The sequence below is a fragment of the Apteryx mantelli genome, chromosome 3 (genome assembly GCF_036417845.1).
Source record: "Apteryx mantelli isolate bAptMan1 chromosome 3, bAptMan1.hap1, whole genome shotgun sequence".
In the NCBI taxonomy this organism is placed as follows: domain Eukaryota; kingdom Metazoa; phylum Chordata; class Aves; order Apterygiformes; family Apterygidae; genus Apteryx; species Apteryx mantelli.
In genome coordinates, this window is record NC_089980.1 from 127,624,790 (window position 1) to 127,648,250 (window position 23,461).

A 23,461-nucleotide genomic window follows, 5' to 3' on the forward strand; every position below is an offset into this window, starting at 1 on the left:
TTCAGGAAAAGAGCTCTGCTCTCAGTTCCTTCCCAACCACTGCTACAAAATTCTCTATATTGTATATATTTTAATTTCACATATAAACGATTTTGATCAATACTTGAAGAAAATCCACACTTTCTTCAGCTTACTTAAAATCAAAAAGGCAGATTCTGAAAAGGACGATCACAAATCGAATTATACCATCAGCTTTCTGAAGGGACCTATCAAGACCAGATCCAATAAAAAAACAGAAATGTCTACAAATAAGGCACAATCAACACTTGACTTTTAGATCTTTGGTCCTCAGAGTGGAATCCAAAACCAGAATTAGGGACCTATCTGGCAGACAGTCAGAGTTAGGTACTTCGGAAAAATCATTCAAAACCCCCACATATTGAGAAGGGAACCAGTAGACAGTCCTGAGCATGGAAGATCAACTGAATACCAAATCCTCCCTAGAACTGAAATACAAGGATATAAATGAATGCCTCCATCTATTCATAGCCTGAGATCTGCTCCTTGAGGCATTCTTTAGTTATTTTTCTTCCCAAAATAACCAGTCAAGGCTTTTCCTTTCATATTACAGCCAAAGGAGGCAGTACCTAATTTTAATATAAGATGGAAATAACTAGATCTTTTGCCTGATAAATCGGAATATCCTCAGCTGGAGATGACTCAGTTCCTAGGAGAGTTCCTTACCACAAAGCTACTGGTTACAATATACCGCTGTCCTGTTGAGACAGAGTTACTTCTCAGCAGGAATAAAGGTTTCATGAGTCAGGAAGGGACCTTACAGGAGGAAATATGATTATCATAAGGGTAAGGATACTAATCTAAGGATGCCCAATGCTCTGGTCCCACTTGAGCTCCAAGGCTACATGTAAGCACTGAATCCAGGGGGCTAAAGTCTAAGTAGGACTGGAGTGGATAAAACCACGAGCAATAGTCATAGAATGAAGAGGAAACATTAAGCTCAGTCCAGGTTAGGAAAGTGCTTAATAAAGGTAAAAGCATGATGAATCTGGCATTTCTCTTTCCTTAATACTGTTCTAATTTTAAACAATCTGTTGCATTGTTCTGCTGATAGCCTTGTGTGAGCCATCTAAGGTTCAGCCAACTCAGCTGCATGATCAATAAAGAGACAATGCTACCACACACAGGGTTATTTGGATTAGTGAATACCATATGCAAGTTACTCATCTGCCAGATGGCACTGGAAGAAAGCTGCAACTCTCACTTTCATTTCCACAGCAGCAAACAATGTTCCGTGTTTAAAATAAACTCTTCCAGATGAGTAAAAGATAAACTCTGTGGTGCTTTTTCGTGGTCTTCTCTTTGACTTCAGCTTAAAAAAATAAAAAAGAAGAAAGAAAAAACTATTCTGATTGGTTACATTAATGAAAAATCCCAGTTTAGACCACCATAGTATAAAGCTGTCCCTCTAGGCAGCATCAAAATTCCATGCTATTTACTGAAAAAAAGGCAAATACGAAATACAATATTTTCACTCATCTACCTCTGTCAACAGAACCCTTAAAAATGAACACCTACCACATTAAGCCATTTCCTTTCATTTTATGGGTTTTCCACAGTGAAGAACTGTCTTGCTTTGTTGAAACAGGGCTGTTTTTGCATTTCCTGATGTTTTAACCCCTTTTTCCCAAATATCAGGTATTGAGAATTAAACAAAAAAAACCCCTTAAAAATACAGACAAAATAATTTCCACCAAACCTTTTTAATTGTTGTTTTTGACCTGTCAGGTTGCTTTTCTTGAATTTGTGTGTGGAAGATAGCACATGTCTTTTATTCTGCTCTAATATTCCAGGACCCTGGTCTTGGGTGCACTGAGATACAACTAGTTCACAGTGTCATCCAGCTAATAGATGAAAGGTGAAAGTCTCTACTTACAGCAAAATATTATGAACAGATACCTCCATAAAGCAGGCTTACATGTTTTTTCAATATCTGTGCAGATGACTCTGGGACACCTCTGAGTCTTTGAAGATTTCCAGTAGGGCTGACTGAAAATGAGGAAAATGAAATTTTGATGAAAACAATAGCCCAGACCAAATGAGTGTCCCTCCCTTTCTTCTCCCCCCAAGTATTTTCAAAGCCGAGTGAAGTCTAAAGGAACTAGAATTATCATTGACTTCAACAGGACATGAAGGATCTTAGCCCGTCAGAATACCAAAAAGGGTATACTGAAGCACTTTTCAGCCTGCTATATTTAATCCATGGAATACACCTACAGTGCTGTACAGACAGGCCCTCAGGGCAGGCTGATGGCTAAAATACTTATCCATATGCACCGGGAAATATATTTCTATCCATGAAGCAGAACATAACATGATACAAAACTACTTATTGCAATGTTTATGGGTCCTGGGCCTTCAGAAGCATCACTTGCCTTTCTGCAGATGCTGATCATGACCCCTTCCTTGAAAACAGGATCTAGAAAGACCCTGACTTTGCTTGTCTCAAGGGCAGACGGGACTTGTAGAATGGACGGGCATGCAATGACTTCAGAGGGGCCCAGGATACTGGCCTACTGTTGAGGAAGGTTGCAACAGTATTGAGACAAACTGAAATAACATCACTCATCACCAAATTGCAGTCCAGGTGGCAAACTGAGAAGCATCCTGACACCTTCAGAGATGGAATGACATTTTGGGGAGAATATGCCAGAATGTTTAAGATTCACATAAAGAGAACCATAATTTGTAATTTTTTTTTCAAAAAAGCCCCACATACACTGAAGTGAATACAGCTTCATTCATCAAGCTTGAAAAGTCATCATCTAACTGGCTCTTGATCCTAATGCCCAAACCTAAAGGCAGGAGACCAGGATCAGCAGAAATATTTAGGTGCCTGATTCTCATTACTTTTGATAGTACCAAGATTTCAGACTCCTTTCTTTGGCCATGAAGCAGACATCAAGAAATGCTCAGCACCTTGCTGAGCAGAATATTATAGATTTCAAGCATGTGACAGCCTTCTGAATCTTTCATGGCAAAGCTATCTATTCCTTCCCTTTCTAGTATAATTAAGTTTCTTTTACATTATCTGAAAAGATGTGATGATTCTTAAATGTAAAAAAAAAGGCTATTAACCTTATTAGGTGGTTAGTGTGCCAGCCTTCCCAAAAATAAGTGATTAGGAAAGCATTCCTTTCTCTACGTAATGTAGGACATTTGGAATCAATTAAATATTCAAATCTAATTTCTCATATAAGAATCCAGCTACAACAGGAGGGAGGCTGCTAGTGGTAGCTGAAGTGGTAGGTAAAAAGTCTAGAGGGTGGCAGCCATTTTCTGTTACGAGAAATAGCTGTACCATTCTGAGACAGATCAAAAACAATAATTCAGCTGTGTAGGCCTCCTGGATCTTTTTGCATGTCAATCACCTGCTAAGTGATTAGTTCGGAAAAAGTTATGTGAAAAAGGGAACAGGACTCCTATTTTAAAATTATTTGTATGACTCTTGCAAGTTATTTATTTTCTTCATGGCCTTAGGTGGAAAGAAATCAAGTGTGCTTGAAGTGAGAATTATACCCTTTTTTTTTTAAACAGAAGCATAATCACATCATACATTTGCAGGGCCCTGGCTTTGAACCCAGTGAAGCATTCACATAGCTTAGGCAAACCAGGCAACCACTGAAGAAAGAGAGGACAGTTTAAATACTTCTGTTTTTATTGCATCATGGAAAACCTGATCATTTATCTCATTAAGATGGAGAATTTTTACTGGAGGACTCATGCTGGGTTTATAAGCTTGCCTGCTGTTTTGCCTGTAGTAACTAAAAGAGCAGTGTTGTCCCTTTGCCTAGTGATAGATGTTGGGCTTTGTGGCAAGTTAAGGAAGGTAAATTGGTGACAGATTCAGAGTATTTTTTTAAAGTACATAAGTTTCTCTTTACTTAAACAGATGTGGCATATAAAATAAATACATGCAACTGCAATTTAGTTCACTGGCAGAAACCTCAGCTATAATAGCACCATGTGTGCAGGGAGGACTGGCTTGTAGTTATGGTTTGGGACTGAGAATCAGAAAATAATAGAAACAATTTCTTTCTCAAACTCTAACCATGGTCTAACCATAAGGCAAGTTGCTTACAGGGACACTTTCAAAAGCACCGTAACCAAAGATCAGTAAATCACTCTGAAGCACTTTTGAAATATTCCCCTTAACACACTCTAAGCTTGTTTTCCTCATCTGTTATATGCAAGTGTTTCCTTCCTTCAGCTGTGCCTGTATGTTTTCTGACTGCAAGCAGACAATGGATACGTCTACCTGGATGCAACTTTAAGCAATTGAGCTCAACACTGAGATCAAGCCCAACAGATCTGTCCCCAAGCCCTATGTCTCATCCCATGTCAAGTCAACCCAGGCAGCAGGTAACACTCTCAGGCTAACAATTAACTCTCACTTGCCCTTCAGTTCCTTGGTAAGTTGCTGACAGCTCTTCCTGTTGGTCTTTTCAAATAAGGGATTAAATTGCACCTGCACATGTGCCTGCACATATACATACACAGACACACACATGCATATAGATTTTAAAATAACCCTTTTAGAATACAGTTAGTCTACGATGTTGTTGCATAATACAAATTTGATCAGTGTGAAATGGGGCCACTTGGAAGCACTATATTTCATTGCCCAGAGTGGCCTAAGGCTCAAATCGCGAAAGTTAGAGCACTGTTTGCAAACAGACAACTTATTCACCACTACGACCCTCCCCGTCTCAGCTACAGAAGTGAAGAAGGTACATTCTGGCTTTTGGAAGAGTTGCCTCCGAACATATTTATCACAGATCTCAAAAGGATCTTAACGTAGCTGTATCTTCATTGCATATCTGTAACGTAGTTGTTAGCAATGTGATCAGCCCCTGTACTTAACTGTGAAAGATGCTGTTTTACATTTCCCTGGACTTTACGTACTATTCCTGGTTACAGTCCAACTTTCACTCCTTTACTTCTTCAGTTCACAGTCTTCATTCTTAATTGGAAATCAGTTTATTTAAGGGTGGTGGTGCTCATGTGGTGGCGATGGTGGAGGAAGGTATCTGCAGTGTGACTCTGTTTTGGCTTTACTACACCAAATAGCCCCGGATTAAATAGGTTATAGAATAGTAACACAGAAAGCTTGCCATCTCTTTCTGGAAGTGCTGTAATACTGGAGTGAAGCATGAAGTGGCTGGAGCAAGCCATCAGTCCCTCTACCAGTTCCAAGAAAAGACATTCAGTAGACAATCCTCAAACCATGGACATATATCTGAGCTAAGATCTAATGTAGTATAGTATACTTTCTTAGCCCAAATGATTGGTTCTAATCTGGATCAAGTCAGCAGTACTGCTTGTTGAGGTAAGGGCTCCCCTTTAGTTTTGCACTTACATATATTGTGCAAAGAGCTGTTGGCCTATAAGGTCTATAATTCATAGATGCTACTAGAACAACAAAAGCATTGCATGAACAGTAACAGCAGTCTTAACAGTGTAAGCAAGGCTTTCTGGACCATGGAGGCTAAATTACACTCAACCTTGAACTTGACAAATTTTACTTAGGTTTGATGTTGAAAAATCTTACATTTTGATGCTACTGTTCCTAACAATCCATCCTTTCAAAATGTTTTCAGGCAATATTCGCCCAGGCATATTATATTTCATTAAGACTATCATGTGATCACTGTCCTACGGGAGAAGGGCTGTGATTTAGATATGATACAGGATATCAATACAGTATTATTGCTTCAGTATCATTCCAGTAATATTATTCTACATCTCTTATTATTCCACATCTCTTATTTCTATGCAGATCTACCTTTGCTGTTTTGAAGGCTTGTGGATAACATATGCTGGTTCTTCAGTCTGGAAAGATATATATTTCTGTGCTCCTCAAACAGCTTCACTGCAGTTCTTTACCACAGTATTTTCAGACCAGCAATCTTCTGCTGTCTCTATCTTCGTATCTAAGGTTTTCCTTGCAAAAAGTATACACTTGTTTCACTCAGTGAAATAATACAGTATTATTGCTTCAGTATCGTTCCAGTAATATTGACAACATAAATCCAAGTTTGGCTCAGCTTGTCTGTATCTCCCTATAGATAAAGCCTTAAAACTGGATGTCCTTGTTCTCTGGCAGAAGTGTTCCATATTGTTGCCTAAGACAGCCTGCAATTCATGAAAACATTCTCTCACTTTACTGTTATCCTGCATACTAAACATGTTAATTAACTTTCAGTTCTTTATTTGGCCGTTTCAAGAGTGCTGCATAGTTATTTATAAGCATTTAGAACGAAAATGTGAAATGCAACAATAAAGGTCAAAGCCTAGAATCTTCTCTAAAGATGTTATTAGCCTCCCTCTAACATTACTTAAAAGAGAACTTTGCTCAACACTCAGACTATGCTTTGACAACACTCCCATCTCTACCCTTTGCCTTACAGTGAGCAGTACAACACTTGACATGCTTAAAAGCCTGCTCAGTTTCCTACTTTGCCTTGAGATTTTCTGGAAAGAAAGTGGGATCTTCCTCCCACACCTAAGTCACTCGCTCACCCAGAGTATTGCCTTGCTAGGGAAGGGGAAGGATAGACAATTACGACTCCATTGTGCTAAAGTTAAAATATGATGAATCTGACTAAACAACCAGAGAAAATCTCAAAAATAGGTGTGCTAACTGAAGTTCAGAACTAATATGTATTTATAAGTAGCTGATAAGAGTCTATGAAATACATCACTTACTAATACTGCTTGAGTAATTTGTGTTTTCATAAAATAAATTAATAAGACTGATCTTCTATTTATCCTAAATTAACTATTAGAACATATTATTAATTCAGAGCAAAACAAGAGGTCATAAACATTAATATGAACCCATTAATTACATGAATTCAAAAAGAATAAATCAGCACAGCTCTGTAATATTCATGTATTTATTTGGGGCCCATTTTAATCTTGCTAACTCAACATAGCAGAGGCTCCCTAAACTGATAGGGGTGAATTTTTTAGCTGTGAAACAACGCTACTGTGTCAAGAGTGCTGGTTCCTGAATTATATCTTCCACAGTGAAAGAATGAATGCTGTTAAGTCTTTTTAATTTTTTTTTTTTTTATTGTTAAAGAGTATCATTAAGCTTTACTAGACAGATTTATCTCATCTCACTACTGAGTTAAAGTGCCATCAGTCAAACTAAACACATATTGAAAAGCATATTCTTTTCAGTCTAGTTGGAGTTGAGATCTTTTTGTGAACTTTGCATGGACACAACTCATGACGCGCAAAGTGCTTCTGAGACCATAAGACACCGGTCAACTAAGTTTTCAATGAAACTGAAAGTGTCTGTGCATATCAAGAAATAGCAAGTTTAGCACACATGAAAAAAATACAGCTTGCACAAAGTGTATATACTCATTGAATGGCAATGACATTATTCAAAAAGTTGACTTGTGCTTCACAGCTGAGCTATATACGGCTCAAGAGTTCTTGTTCGCTGATGAGAAATCTTTCATTGGCACTCAGAGGCCTAGATGATTGCAGCGTAAGACACCAGTAAAACTGTTTACTCCGTTTCTCATTGTGATGGCTCAAAAAGACAACAATCCTATTATTAATATCAGGATCAATTTTCATAGCCTTTATACAGGAGAAGTGTTTCACCATCAATACCCTGCATTGTCCAACCTGACTACAAGCAGTGGAACATGGCAAATAAGCATATAATACATTGCGTAACACAGCTGTGTTCAATTTTTATTTGTAGAACACAAATTTCCAAAGAGATTTAATCAGAAGTTATACTCGCACCCTCAAACTCTGAAATTTTTTTAAATGCTTGTCTGTTAAATACAGATTACTATTTATTTCCAAACTGAGTTCCAGCACAAATCACTCCTCTATCTAACATCTAGGAGCAAAGTAATATGTATCCCCACACCGTTTAAGGTGAGGATTACATTGTTGCAAATATGTACTGCATAGTTATCTGCATTCTTTTTAGCGGATAGTCTCTGGCACTTATTTCAATAGTCCAACCATCACTTCACTGATATCCCATAACTTCCTTGCAACCAAGTCATCCATGGCTTTGGGCAGGAGTTCCTCCTCTTTGCAGTCCCCAAAATATTTCCCTGAAACACCTTCTACATCAGGAGAAGAGGCCAAATAAATAGAAGTCTGGGCTCCTTCCAGAGGTGTTTTGAAGAAAGCCCACGACACCAAATTGAATAGGGGTTTTGCCAGCAAAGGAATATTCACATATCTGCCTAGATTTGTTCTGACAATCCCAGGATGAAGTGAATTGACAGTGACTCCTGTCCCTTCTAATCGACGGGCCAGCTCCCTTGCAAATAATATGTTAGCCAGTTTACTCCGACTGTAACAAAAGCTTTTATTGTAACTTATCTCACTGTTCAAGTCTTCAAAGTTGATCTCTCCATATTTGTAAAGCTTTGAGGATACTACCACAATCCTGCTCGGAGCAGAATTTTTGAGGAGGCCCAGAAGAAGGCTGGTGAGCAAGAAGTGACCCAAGTGGTTTACACCAAACTGCATCTCAAAACCATCCTCTGTCTTCATGTATGGACACTGGAATATCCCTGCATTATTAATCAGAACATCCAACCTTGGCTCTTCCTTTAAATAGGAAAGAAAAAAAAATCATTCAGTTTTATAATAAATTGTCATACAAAACATACCATTACACTTAATTGTTTCATTGGTCATTGTTAGAAAGAAATAACTTCACTCCTAGTCTTCTAAATTGCAATTTCCTGATATTCTCTTAAGGTACTACTGAAAAAAAGAAATAAACAACCACTAAGCTGAATATATGCCTCAGGTAGAATCTAAATATATGTGAGTAGGTTTAGATCTACTTTTAAAATGGGCAGAACACAATCAACTGTTTCTTCAAGAACAACTTTTCATATAGCAACTCAATGAAAATTTCTTTGTGATGCATTTTGTTTTCCTTTGAAAAGTAATACATTACCACATTGCAAAAGCAGGCACATTTATGCATTATCATAATTCGAATTACAGCAAACCTCAGCCACCGGTATGGGCTCTACCATGCAAAGTTAGCACAAATATGGGGAAAAAAAATGTTAACCCAAAGAACGACCCTCACTGTTGAAAAGAAATTGTCCAATTGTAGAGCTATCATCTCACTGGGGAGCAGATTTCATGAAAAGCTTTGCAAAACAATGTTCTCATGATTTTAAACATTACTTCATTTTAAAATTCTCTATACCTCATTGTGCTAGTTTGTGAGAACTACAGAGCAGAACTCGTCATAGAAAAGTAGCTTCATACAATTTGAGTCTGATGAGTCTACTCAAGAACTTAGAAGCGTCTATGGGACTGAGGCTTGAAATTTTTACATGCTCAGCACATGCTATTTTATGGATCAGTATTCCTGGACCAGATTGGGAGAAAACATAAAGAATCAAGGAGTCATCTTACAGTGTACAGAATCAGGAAACATATGTAATTAACACAGAGAGTGGTATGCATACTTTAAATATACTCATAGATCATGCACTTCATGTCTCAACACCCACTCAAGAATTAGGGGCTTTCCAATTTACCCCAATGTTTTTTTCAAAAAGTAAAGATTAAACCAAACTTCTTACTCTGAATTCAGCACTTTCACACACCTCTGGCAAAGGCTGAACACAGGAAATTTATGTTTGAGTGACTAACAAAAATATATTCACTGTATAGAAAAAGCAGCATGTGTTTTCTTTACTACTAAATCTTTAAACCCAATGTGGCAAGCAGAGATCACTTTGGATCATTTTAATGAAAAAAACATAGAATCTCCAAATAAATTTTATCCATTTACCTTACAAAGAGAGCAAAATCTGAGCTTGTACTTGGCATTCAGTTAACAATGCTGGCATCTGACACACAAAATATCAAACACTTTAACCTCTGACTGATTTCAGTGGGACTCGATGTTGCTCAGTGTTTCATATAATTGGGTCCCTGACGCATGAACAAAAGACTATCAAGCTCAGTTCTTCCCCTCAAAGAGACGTAATGGTTACTACAACTAAACAAAAATACCTACTAAAGTGACATGTCCACTTTCTTCTTTAGGGCAGAAAGCTGCTTTAAATACTTTTTGTAGCATCTGACCTGGGGATTTATTTTGCAAGCCTTAACACTTCAAGCTGCAGGACTTCTGTTTGTGCTACATTCTGAGACTTCTAGATTTAATACTCTAGAGTAATGCAACCAATGCAAAGCAGGCAGCGACTATGATCAAGTGCATCAGAGAGTACAAAACACCAATTTGAGAGGCAAAACTATTTCTTTCAGCTTCTGAAGCTTGTTTCCACTTCTCTCCATTTTCCATGAAACACTCCAACATCTCCAAGTCCTTTATTTTTTTGCAATGAGGCTAAAGAAAGATAGAATTACCTGCAGCTCTGCAATGTAAAACTTCCATAGATTAAGTTAGACTGTGGGAGTGTGTTGTTTCCCCACCCTGCCAATCTTTGAGCCTCTTTCATCTCAAAAAGATCCTGAAAGTATTTGTTGAACTGGACATTGTAATCACTCACATCCCCTGCCATTAGTTGCTTTTGGGATTACTTTAAAAATGTAAATTAAAATGGAAGTGTCAGCAGCACTCTGCAAATACAGGTGCTCTCTTTTTCTCCACCCATTCCTCATTTATAGTCATTTACTTTAAAGAAACACTAACCAATTTACATTTTTGGATGTTTTTTATACTTTACTATAGTTTAATTCTAATTTAATTTTAATTCAAAAAGATTAAACAATGTTTCTTTTTTAATGTTTATTCTGCATGTTTTATATCCTTTTGTATATGCACATTTTCCTAGAATGCTGAAGCAAGAGCAGACCTTATCACCTGATTCATGTATACAGCTACACAGAGTTCCACTGAAGCACACAAGACTTGACTTTTTCAGACATTTAAGTCTTGCGAAAGTTATCTTAAAGTTAATGGAATATAGTTCCTCTCCATTTTCTCTCTTTCCACAGCACTTGAACATCTTCCAAGTACTTAACAAGCAGTTCTCTTAAGCTGCAGAATTTATAAAGCTTGGTTTCCTACGACTTTGTGTCTCACAGTTTGATTAGCTAGATGTGATGAGAGGAGAGTCCCAACTCTGGTATCTAAAATACAGCTGAACTCATCTAGCAGCATTTCTATCAGAAGAATTGATCTGATGTCTCTGTTCTGCTTAATCTCAGATTTTTAGGAAATCTGCAAAAACTTTATGTATTTGAATATTTGTATCTGCTAAATTCAGCTGGCTCTGGCCAACAGATTCAAAATGCATGGAGAGGGACAGCCTGGGGAGGAGGCAGGACTGATGTAATTGTGAGCAATGCACTCACGTGAGCCTTTATTCCTTTGGAGACAGACTGAGCTGTAACACCAATTTAAAGCAGTAAAGTCAGGTTAATTATAAAAAAAAAAAAAAAAAGGAAAGGAAAAACATTTCTCTCCTGTAAAAAACAAGCTTCCCTTTTCAGTACTAGAGTAGTTCAAATCCATATGACCTTTATGCTTCAAGATACTAATTCAAATCATGGTTAATTTACTGACATCCTCCTTTCAAATCCTGCAGAACTGAGCAACAACAAGTACCATCCAAACTAGCTTGCCAGCAAAAGGAACAAGTCTGATAAAAACAGAATCACAAGAACAATAAAATCATAATGCTTTATAAAATTCAGCCGATGCATCAGAGTGTCCTTCCACAGTCCCGCTGCAGGAGACCAGACCTGAACGGAGGGCCACAGGGAGCAGGCCCGAGGCACGACGCAGAGCGATGTGCCGCTGCCCTGCATTTTTTTAAAACACCCGATTAATAAATAAGACGCACTAAGAGCGAGGGCAGGCCCCGCCGCAGACCCCGCCTCCTCCCGGGTGACCCGTCGCCACCCGCCGAGGCCCGGGCGGGCCCCGCTCCCCACGGCCGCCCCGCCGCGGGGGCTGGAAAGGAGCCCCCGCGCTGGCCTCGCCACGCCGGGCAGGAGCTGCCCTCGGCGAGGCGGCCGTGGCACGGCGGCCGTTGCGGCGCGGCCGCAGCCGTGGCGACGCGCGGGCCGCGGCCGTACCTGGAGGACGCGGTGGCAGAATGCGCGCACGGAGCGCAGCGAGGCGAGGTCCAGCTCGCGGACCACCAGCTCGCCGCCGCCCTCGGCCGGCGGCCGCTCGCCCACCTCGGCGCGGATCTCGCGGGCCGCCCGCTCCGCCCGCGCCCGGTCGCGGCAGCCCATGATCACGCGGGCCCGCATCCGCAGCAGCTCGGCCGCCGCCGCCCGGCCCAGCCCGCTGTTGGCCCCCGTGATGATCACCGTTTTGCCCCGCATGGAGGCGGCCCCGGCCCCGGCTCCAGCCGCGGCTGCGCTGCCCCGGGCCCCCCGCAGCCAGCGCCAGGCGACGAGGAAGAGCCCCCCGCCCAGCGCCGCCGCCGCCACCACGGCGGCGGCCATCGCCCTGCGCCGCCGGGGCCGAGCAGCGCCTAACCCGCAGGCCCGTGCGTGGCTCCGCCGCGTGCGCGCCGGGGGAGCGCTACCATTGGCCAGCCGCCTCGCTGGGCATTGTGGGGCTTGTAGTCTTCGGCCGGCGCGCTGGGGCCCGGTGGCGTGAGGGCGGGCGCCGCGCCCGGAGGCCGCACCGGGCCCGTCCGCCGAGGCCCGCGGCGGGACCGCGGGTAGAAGCTTATGTGGAAGAAGGGGCGCAGCGCTGCAGCCTCCTCTAAGTGTTCGCGGCTCTATTCTGCCCGCTGGAGCGACGTCTCGGGCCCAGGCATCAGGCCATGTGCGGCGAGGGCAGCCACAGGCCGGTGGGCGGCAGGGCCGTTTGAGGCCGCTTCGGACTCGAGGCTGCTCGAAGTGGCTTCGGGCTCAGAAGAAAAAGCTTCTTCAAACGGCACTTGCTTGAGATTATTGCAGCTCTGCAGAGACTCCTGGGAATCCGTTTCCAAAAGATGCTTAAAAAGGTATATTTTTAAATTTAAAGATCTATGGGCAATCCTGTGCATGCTGCTTTTCCCTCTGTTATTGTTCTTCTTTCTGCATTTGAAGCTTATGGGATTTTTCTTTTCACTTCTTTTTCAATGTGGAAAGGATATAGTGAAAGATCTAGGAAAACAGTTAAATGAGATGGGGAAGGTACTGTAAGACTTTTAAAATTGTTTTATCAGGAGTGTGTTTAGTAATGATTAGAAGGAATCTTAATTTACCACCTCATGTACAAAGTCTGCTTTACTTCTTGTATCTCCTACTGCCAACTGCATACTCTTGCACTACAAGGTAAATAAAGCTTTACAGAAGATACTCACAAAAGCACATGTCTCTGTAGATGAATCGGAGAGGGATCACACAGGGAAGTTTCCACAGGCTGGATCTTGAACTGGGCAAGAGAATCACGAGTGGTTTGTTTGCTCTGTTTGATTTCCGGTTGTATAGTGTGAGCAGTCCGAATGAGATGGGTTTGGTTGTCATTGGTCTGATGACACTGAGCAGGGTTAAGAATGGGACATATATGTAGGAAGTAGTAGGATCCCATGTACAATTATGATACCTTTGTTTGTAAGGGGTGCTAATAAATTGGTGAGTGACAGAAAAGAGTGCATAGAGGTTTAGATCAGAAAAGGTCATCTTCTTAGATGTACTGTATACCATAGAGCACCCAGTTCTGTCCAGTTTCGTTGGCAAGAGTCGAAGTATTTAGCTAAAGCCTATCTCCCAGAAAGGCAACCCCCTTTGATTTGAAGACATCAGAAGACAAGGGATGTATTAGTTCTCTTAATGGATTGTTTCAGCAATTACCGCTCTTACTGCTGGAAAAATAAGTCTTAATAGTTATTTGGTTTGTCTTACTCCAGTTTCCAGTCATTGACGCTTATTATGCCTCTCTTCGCAAAAGAGCTCTTTAGTACTCAGCTACTCAGATGCTCAGAAATAATGTCAATTAACTTTGCAGTCTTCTTGAACACAAATTAAACAGGCTGATCTCTTGAAGTAGTGCAAAATTTGTAGGGGGAGAAGCTATCTTTCATCAGACCATATTATTGGAAAATCAGTTTGTCTAATAAAAGATATTACCCCTCTGCACAAATCTTGCCTCATTTCTGTCCTTAGATTGTCATAGTCAGAATACTCCTGAGCTCTTTAAGTGTCTCACTGTAAGAATAAATTGGGAGCGGTTATCTGCGGCCTCTCTAAGTTTTCAAATTTTGATCACCAAAACTGTATACAGGATTCTAGAGTCGCTTACCTTTTGTGATCTCTCTGGTGTTTTTGCTGTTATCTACAAACTCTGTCAGTAGGAAGAAGACTTGCATGCAGTTTCAGATAATTCCTGAAAACATGAACTAACATTTTTGTAGGAACTAACTGTGTAAACAATCAGATACAGATGTAAAAATACATAATGGTCTTTAGATGTGAAAATACGTAATGGGTCTTTAGACCAGGAGCTAGACCGTGAGTCTCTGTGCTGTGTGTCACAGTCAGTGTGCTTTAGAAACATCCTGGGTCACAGACTAGAAGTATCCTCCACTTTAGTTTTCCTCTGTAGTTTAATGAATCTTGAATATCCATTATGTATATTGAAACAACTTTAATGTGAAAATTTCCTAACACGTCCACCAAGTCCAAAGCATCACAGGAGGCAGCTCCCTAAGAACATGAAAGATAGTGTTTAAATCCCTTCAGAAAGAAGGGACTCAATATGCGTGTTTTGCCTCCTCAGTGAACGTATCCTCATTAAACTAGTGTATAAAAAGGTGCTAAAGATTACTATGTTTTAAAGCAAACAAAGACATCTATACTGTTCTTGAAAGAAAGGTAGAACTTAGAGATTTCTTAGCCGAGGTTTCTGAGAGGAGATGATGATGAAACATTAGGAAAACCATAAGAACTTTCAGGAAAGATACTGGTTTCCTCAGCATTGCATTAGTAGCTGCCTCTAAATACCCTGATCAATGGCCTTGTGTTGGTTCCTGTTCTGAGGTACCTAACTTCCCTAGCCAGCATGTGGGCAGCCTTGAGTGCCTGACAGAAGGTCTGGACTCCTCTGAGGGGTCTGGACTAAATGTTAGGTCGCTCAACATGGCATTAACTGAGTCCATTTTTGGTGTTTAAACCACAAGTCCAGTTAACTCATTGAGAGTTTTAATTGCATGCAGCTAAGAGCTCTTTTGTATGCCATCCAGAACTGGGTTTCTCAATCATCCTATCAGTACACTGGATAAATCAAAGTAATTCTACCTTTTCATTTTGGTTTCTTAAATCATCATCATTTTTGTGATAGGTTTCCTATCAGTGTCAAAGAGGACTGAGCTTAACAAATCCCACAAGATAAAAATTATAGCTGGTGTAGTGATGGACTATTAATGAATAACAAAGGATGCTCAATTTCTATACAGAACTAAGACAAGAACTTAGCAAGTTCATATACAGAGGAAGTCTGCAGACATATATAATACATCTTACTAATTCCTGATTTTATGTGAACATTTTCTGTGAAATTAATACTGGAGATCTCAGATATACACATGAACAGGGATCAGGTATTTGTAGGTCAATCTTGTATATTGAATATTTCAGAGACAGTTTGCTTTTATATCTTCTGTAAGGAATAAATTTAATTTCTTTAAGTTTTGCTGTCTGTTCTTTGGGCCAATCTTAAGACAAAGAGTGAAGGTCATTATTAAAACAAAAATTGGATATAGAATATCTACTGTGAAATCATAATGGCTTCAAATGTCAAAATACATTTTCTACTGAAGCATTTTTTCAAATATTCCAAGTCAAGTAACTTCATTATCTATTCAAAGAAGAACAAAATAAATTGGGTGCCCAGCACGCTCTGCCTACTGTGTAAAGCCTTCAGAGCTTTCCAAGTATAAATGATGTTATCAGTCATGCAGAGAGAACATCTAACATTATGCAGGTGAATGACCTATTGTAGGCTTTGTAGTAATGGAATATGCTCCCTGTTGGTGATTGAATCTAACAAAGACATAATAGCAAACCTTTTTGTATTCTGACAACACTTCTGTTTTCCCTGATACCTTATTACCCAGTTTAGGGCATTACTCTAGTACTTCTTTTTTTTCTGATTTTATTGGGACCATAAAGTGGTATAAATCAATAGGCAAAACTTGGTCCCTGGGAAGTGAGATCTTTCTTTGCTTATCTACCAGCTATGTGTTTGGGAAAGGTATTACCAAATCTATTAAGTTTCATGGCTTCTTTTAAATGACTGTGTTCCAGTTTTGAAAATAATATTTTTTTATTACAAAATCATTTGGAAATAAGAACTTTCATTACAATCCAACAAAATAATGGGTTTAGGATCTCAATTTAAAAGATTTTTAGTGGCTGTTCTTGAAAGGGCCGAATGTTCATTCTTGAAAACTGAGAACACCTTTTGGGTACTCATTTCAGACATATCATGTTGTCACTCAGCAATGAAAATTGTGGCCCAGCTTTTATGTGGAGAACATATAGCATGCAGTGTGTCCCCCAGCCAAAGTTTTATTTTAAGCACCACCATACCTCTAACTGATGGGTGGACGAATGGGAGGAGAAGGCAAGAAGCCAGCTCTTCCTGTTGAGTCCCTGAATGCACTGCAGAGTGGGAAGGCTACAAAGCCAGTGCTTCTCAGAGAAACAAAATATCATTTGTGTGTAAGACAGGCTCTCATTGGATTCAGAACCTAACGGGAGCTGGGAGCTCAGATCCCTGCCCACCGCCTTTCCCAGCACTGTCCCAAACAGATGGCATTTTCCAAATTCTGCTTGTCTGGAGCTCAGAGGATCAGGGAGACACTGCATGTCTCAAAGGTGAGATTCTGCTTTTGGGAGAAGCTTGAGATCTCCCAGATTTCAGATCACAGACACGTGCCTCTGAAAGAAACTAGTTTATGACTCATTGCTCCTTGGTTTCCATTTAGTTCCCAACTTGGCAACAGCAGGAGTTGCCTTCTTTCAGGAAAATAAGATCTTGCATATGTGAGACAGAGCAACTCCTAGTTCCTCTGCATTCTGAACTCACCACGAGCCACCACCTATCTAAGAGAAAAGTCTTTCTCCCTGGTCAAGGTGGCCTCTCCTGCCCTAGCATGATCTCAAGGGCAAACAAAAGCAAATTCCATTGACCATGGTCAAAGTTATCTCTGAGAGATTGCTGCTGCAGGTTGTTTGATTCCTTCCAAGCTCTTTAGCTTTAAAATTATCTCACAATATAACATTGTTCGTCTAAAGGGTGCATTTCTAATAGCTATGCCTATACTAATAAATTAAATGTACCCAGGACTGTTCTCTGGTACTGAGGTTAGCTGGCACAGAATGTCTTGCATTCACACTGTGAAATCTGATCCGCATATCAGAGTGGAAGCATCCAAGATGGCTCTTGGTATTCGTCCTGAATACCTCCTGAAATATGGACCAGTAATTGTCTGGGAGAGTGCTAGCTGCTCTGGGCCAAAACCATACCGGGGATTGTTCTAACAATTTTAGGACCTTTAGAAAACAAAGATAACAGTTTAATTACATATAGATGGCTGAGTTCTAGTGCCCAGGAACATTTCCTGGCAGTGTTTAGTTTGCCAGTAGAGATTTTGCCAACATGTTTTATTAATCTCACAGAGCTGACTCTGTCACGGGGAAAATAGATATTAGGAGCACCTATAATGTTTCATTATCAGTCTTTGAATGTCATGGCTAGATTAAATGCTTGTGCAAAAACCACCTTTAGTTCTATCTGTCTTGGTTCTTCAGTTCTCAGTTTGAGACGCAGAGGTTACAGCAGTAAATTAAGCAGTTCCAAGGAAGGTTCCCAGAAACAGGAATGCAACAATCTTTAATGTTGTATTGTAACAACAGCATTTGGCAGGGTTTTGGCCCAAGGCCAAGCTCATGAGCTCCCAGTAGGCAATTTGGAAGCGGCCGTTGTGTTCTGGAGAGTTAGTATGAATGTGGACTTCTCCATGCCTCTGTGCCAATGAAATCTTCTGGAAAAGTTTAATTTACTAGTAAAAACATAGTAGAAGAGTATGTCAGAACAGCATGTTGAGACTATCCCCATGCTGCCTTCAAAACCACATTTTTTTTCTCTGGTATTTCAGCTGGTCCTGTGGCTCTGAATCAAACTGAATTATGTGCTAGGGCATACCATAGATGTAAGTACATCACCAAGCATGTCTTGATGAACTATCAGCAGGTTGCAAGCAGAAGTGATGCTGGGGGCGGTTTACAAAAAACATTATGGTTGTGGGTGTTCTGATAACTAGTTTAGAGTGTAGATGTACCAGTGAGGTGATTGTTAGACCTATTGAACATGTGCTTCTAGGACCAACATCAGCTGAGAAATATTAGGTCAGACTGTTAGAGGTAGACAAATATGGTGGACGTCCAGACTGAGGGGGTTCATCCCATCACAGTCTGATAGAAGAGAGGCTGCTTGCAGAACATACATGTACGCTCACTCTGTCACCTCACACACACACTCATATTCACTGGTCTCTTAAATACTAGCACAGACTTGAAGTCCATCCAATAGCTATACTCAGACCCATAGACTTTCTACCCAGGCACCGGCTCTGGTGTTGGATCTTTCCAGTTGCTGGTTTCTTCCCTTATGCTGGGTAGTCCAAGTTGAAGTTTGGTATTGGTTCACACATACACATATGTCCCTTGAGCAGCTGGTCCTAGACACTTGGTCTATCTGATAGCTGGCACCCAGATCAGTTCTCCCCCGTTTCTGGCACCCAGATGGGTCTCTTCGGTTGCTGGCACCCGGACCCTCGGGCCCCTCAGACCTCTGGCCTTTCTCTCTGGTGATTGCCAGTCAGATCTGTTATCCTGTTCACCAGCTAATCCAATTTGAAGTTCATCAGCAGTTCACACACACAGACTCAGAATAGGGAGTGACCTATACATAAAATAGAAACAGTATTTGGGAAGAAGATGGGATAGTCTGTGATGGTCAGGCACAAAGCTTGCCCAGACAAACATACTGATCAGCCACCTGCTTACATGAGACCAGCCCTTTTCATCCCCCTTTCCCTCCATTTTTCCATACTTTTCCTTTCCAATCCACTGGGAGTAGCAGATTCAGTGTGTTCTCTTCTTTATTAGGTTACTTGGGTTTCTCAGTCTGTCACTGTTCCTCTGATCCTTGCTGGATCATTTAATTTGATTAGCTCTAGTCAGATAACCTAATGCAGCCCTTCTGAGAGGCTGAAGGCAACAAAAGGTTAAGATGCAGGTTCCTCAGATACAATTAAGATCAGAGGAAAACAAAAGATACATTCCCAAATCATAGTCTCATAGCATTCTGATAGTTAAAATGCATGCTTGCTCCTTTCCAGTAAGGTGGTCAAAAAGCACCTCTTTCCATTGTAAGTGTGAAATGGTACTTATGTTAATGTACTTTTAGTTGGAATGTATTCTGTCATATTTCACCTGTAGTCAATAATCTCTGGGGCCTTATGAAGCTGGTAGATTAAAAGGTTGACATGTGCAATTTAAACATTAAAGTACAGTTGGGATACATGTCCTTAATATGCCTACGGAGCTAGTTAAATCTTGTTTCCTGGTCCTTCCCATTTCTTCTCTGCTTCCTGTTCTCAGGACCTGTTCTACATCTAAATCCAATAGGCATCCAGATTTAGGTATTTAAAGATCCCATCTCACCTACATCTTACATGTATTCAAGGTTCCCCCTCCTCTCTCCCCATCCTGCCAATGTAACTTTGAATCCTCAACCCAGACTGTTTTCAACCATCATCTTCATGTCCTGTGTTCAGATCCTGCCTTTTACTAATCCCGAACCATGACCATCCCACCCAAGGAAATGCAAATACATCCAGTGAAGCAGGAGTGGCCACTGAGTTTCACTCACTCAAAATCCTTTTCATCCTTTTCCTTGCAGAGTTGCTAGCAAAAATGTGCAGAGAAACAATAGAAGGGCAACAGAATTTTGGTCAAGAGCAATGTAGGTTAGAAAAGAAAGGACAATAATAGGGCTGAGTGCAGATGTAGGAATAAATAGTGGCAGTGAGGAGAGATGAACACAGATTCTGAGAGGTTCAGGATCAGGACCAGGAGCCAGGAAGCCAAGTAGGTGGAGTCCGGGGAGACAACAGCTGGGGTGGGGGAAAGATCAGAAGCAGGCTTGGTTGCTATGAGCATGTCTGTTCTGAGTCAAGACCTGGCATGTTTGGGGAAATTATGTTAGAAACCCAAGAGGAAACCCATGAAGCTTTTATCCAGTTTCCTGTGGCTGCTCTGAATGTGATAACCATCTGCAATAGTAACCTCCACTTAACTGACATGTGCTGACGTCACCCACGGTCCGTTCACATTGCCACAGTCTGTTCTCAGGTTGACTTCAGCTCATGTTACAGCCAAAGAGATGTATCAGATTCTTCTGGAAGTGTGCTCACCATCTCTCCTGACTATGTCACACTTCTCAGGCAGCAGGAACAGGCTCCATAGGTACCACTTCTAAACACATTGGATTTTCTGAGACCTCTTCTGTCTTTCTTTTCACTGCAGGAAATGGTGTCTCTCTCCATTCTTGGCTCTTCACTTCATTTTGAGATTCATGGCTACACCAAAGAGTATTTTAACCAGGACACACCATTGTGTCTGCTCTGTGACAGAGATGGCTTTTGCATCCTTAATCTGTTGCTAGAGCCATAACCAGTTTGAGATGTTCTTCCATACACTCTGCTCAGGGTAAATTGTATCTTTGGGATGTGTTGGAGCCATGCCCACTTCTGCTGCCCAGTGACTTTGTGGCCAAGGACCATCAGAAAGGAACGATGGTTCCAGGTGATGGAGATGCCCATATAAGAGAACCAGGAAATGCCCTGTTAGGGGAACAGATTCCTGCTGCAAGAAATCCTTCTGGTGGGGGGTAAAGAATCTGCTATCCAGCATCTGGCTGTGGGGACTGACTCTGGCAGTCATCTCTGGTACACCTTCTCCTTCAAAAGACTGTGAACATGTTGGAGAGGTGCTGCCTCTAGGTCTGCCTGGGTCCATTGGTGGTTAATCTAGCCTTCAGTGCAAGGAGCATTCTGCACAGGATCTCACTGGTGATAGTGATCAGAAGCTGCTCACCTAGGCAGGGATGGCCTACGCATTCAGATTTTATCGGTCCCAGACACTGCTCAGCAAGGTAACTGAAAACTTGTTTTTTTCCTAAGACAGATCAATCATCTCCTTCACTGCCCTCTCTCCCTAGCTGTTGCATCTGAGGAGATAAATGGATATATTCTTCTTACTAGCAATACTGCATGTCAGTGCAGGTTACAGGTTCTGGCAGAGGCAGAGGAGTCCAAGTGGGGGTACTGGTGAATGCTACTCAGGATGTAGGAATCCTTTAATTCCTGAGAATAGATCACAGTCCAGGAGGGGCACATATTGGAACATAAGTGATAACAACTATCTCCCAGTATTCATCTGAAGTATTTTGTTTCCTCCAGATTGTTGTTTTGCTATGTGGGACATGCTGGCCTGGAGACTGAAAGGGTGTCCTGAAAGGTGAAGTAATTGAGGATCATGAGATGATTGTATCTTGTTAGCTAGTGAGAAGCATCCAATGCAGTCTGGGAATGTGTTCTCCTGTAAATAAAAGAAAAAATAGTCAAGTTACCTTATGGTCTTATTTCCAACATTTTGTCCATGGATGTTTTGGGGATTGGTAGCAGCAGGAGACATTCCCATTTGTCTTACCTGGACTCTTCACTGTGATTTGGTGCAGGAATGTTGTTGCTTATGGAACAAGGACTGTTTTTTGCTGGACAAAAAGGTCTGTCTCAGCACAAAATGGATCTGGATTATCATGAATCCTCTTCCATATTGTGTTTGAGATGCCAGTATCTTTTTCCATGAGCCTGTCTTCCAGTGTTATAGACAGGCTGATAGGCAGGACAGTCCAAAACATTCCTCCTCTTTTCTATTCCCTTATTAAAACATGTTATCTGTTGCTGTAACTTTGGCTGGCTTAGGGATATGAGGTACTAGAACATAAATCCATGTTGTCTTCATAAGCATGACAAGAAAGGTATTTTTGTTTGGCCTGGAATGCTATTAAGAGTATTCTGGATAGGTCTCTGAGGCCTGTGCTTTCTTCTGGTCTGTGTCTACAAAAACAGAGAAGTGGGCTGCCTCCTTCAAGCCCCTTACCTCAGTACCCGCTCCATTCCCATCCCATTTTAGAGAATTTCCTTGAAAACAGTGATCTTGGTCCATTAGCCTAGCTGTTCCCTGGGGCAAGAGATGACAATTATATTGGGCAGAGAATACTTGTCAGGCCTGCATCTCCCCAGACATCCAAATTAGGCTCAAAGGACATTCGCATGAAGGAATGAGAGCCCACTCACCCAAAGGGCTGCCAACCGGATATGCAGAGAATCAGCCATCGAGCCTGGGAGAGTTACATCACAATTAAAAGGCAATGTGTGTAATCTGAAGAAACATCTAAATGCATTTTGGTCAATTAGCTAAGCAAAGTGATTCTGAACCTTAATGACGACTTCTGGACTTTAATGTTGATTTGAATTCTCTGATGAGGAAACCTACTATATAAATTTAAAATGTGATAACCTTTACATTCTTTATTTCCCTTCACACATACTTTAGTGCTATCAGTACTGAGACTCCATGAGACACTCACACCTCTGGAGTCCCACAAGTATCAAGGATCCCACTAGCCCTTTTCCGTATCAAACCTGAATTATTATGATCAATGTTCAGTCAACATGGAGTCAAGTGTCAGCAATATGTGCACGGCATATATATCCTTTATCTCTTTCTCCACTCAGCCGTCACATCTATAGCTCTAACAATGGATGGATGAAGAATGAATAGCCATGTTCTGCTTCAGCAAGACAGGACCCACACTCCTGGAATTTGCAGCCATGCTTCTGTGGTGAAGGTATACATACAATTTGTATTCCACAGTTAAGGAATAGTTTTGGATTCCCTGCTGATTCTGAGCCTTCACATAAAAACATCTGCTAATAACATTTTTGTAATCTCCATTTGGCAAGGTAACCCTATCCCATCCTGACAGACAATCACCAAACCTCAGTTATTCATGTCTTCCTCACCTCCTGGCTGAGCTATAGAAATGTGATATATTTGGGCACAAAGCCTTTAGCACTTAGGAAATTCCAAGTGTACTAGAACTCTGCAGTGTATCCCATCAACAACACATGCTGGTGTGAACACATAAAAACCCTTCTAATGTTTTCTATTCAAGTTTCATACAGGATCAAGGCTTTCACCTTGTTTTTAAAGAACTTGGTGGCTTGGACCCAGATCATTTAAAAGATTGCCTATGCTTCTGGGATGGAAATCACAGTTAATACAATGAAGCTTTCTACAATAACAGGACAGTTCATCTGGACAGAAGAGACCAAACTTTTTCAGGGGCTAACTTGAGATTCTGGGGTGAACT

At 41.1% G+C, this 23,461-nt stretch overlaps 1 protein-coding gene across 1 annotated transcript; it reads right to left on the reverse strand.

Annotated features, from left to right (window-relative positions):
• Positions 1-7,019: 7,019 nt before the first annotated feature.
• On the reverse strand, positions 7,020-12,527 carry RDH14 (retinol dehydrogenase 14). Its single transcript, XM_067294326.1, has 2 exons — positions 12,088-12,527; positions 7,020-8,616 (listed from the first exon to the last, which is right to left on the reverse strand). Exons 1-2 carry the CDS (start codon positions 12,463-12,465, stop codon positions 7,999-8,001), a joined length of 996 nt encoding a protein of 331 aa, XP_067150427.1. The 5' UTR covers positions 12,466-12,527; the 3' UTR covers positions 7,020-7,998.
• Between the last annotated feature and the right edge of the window lie 10,934 nt (positions 12,528-23,461).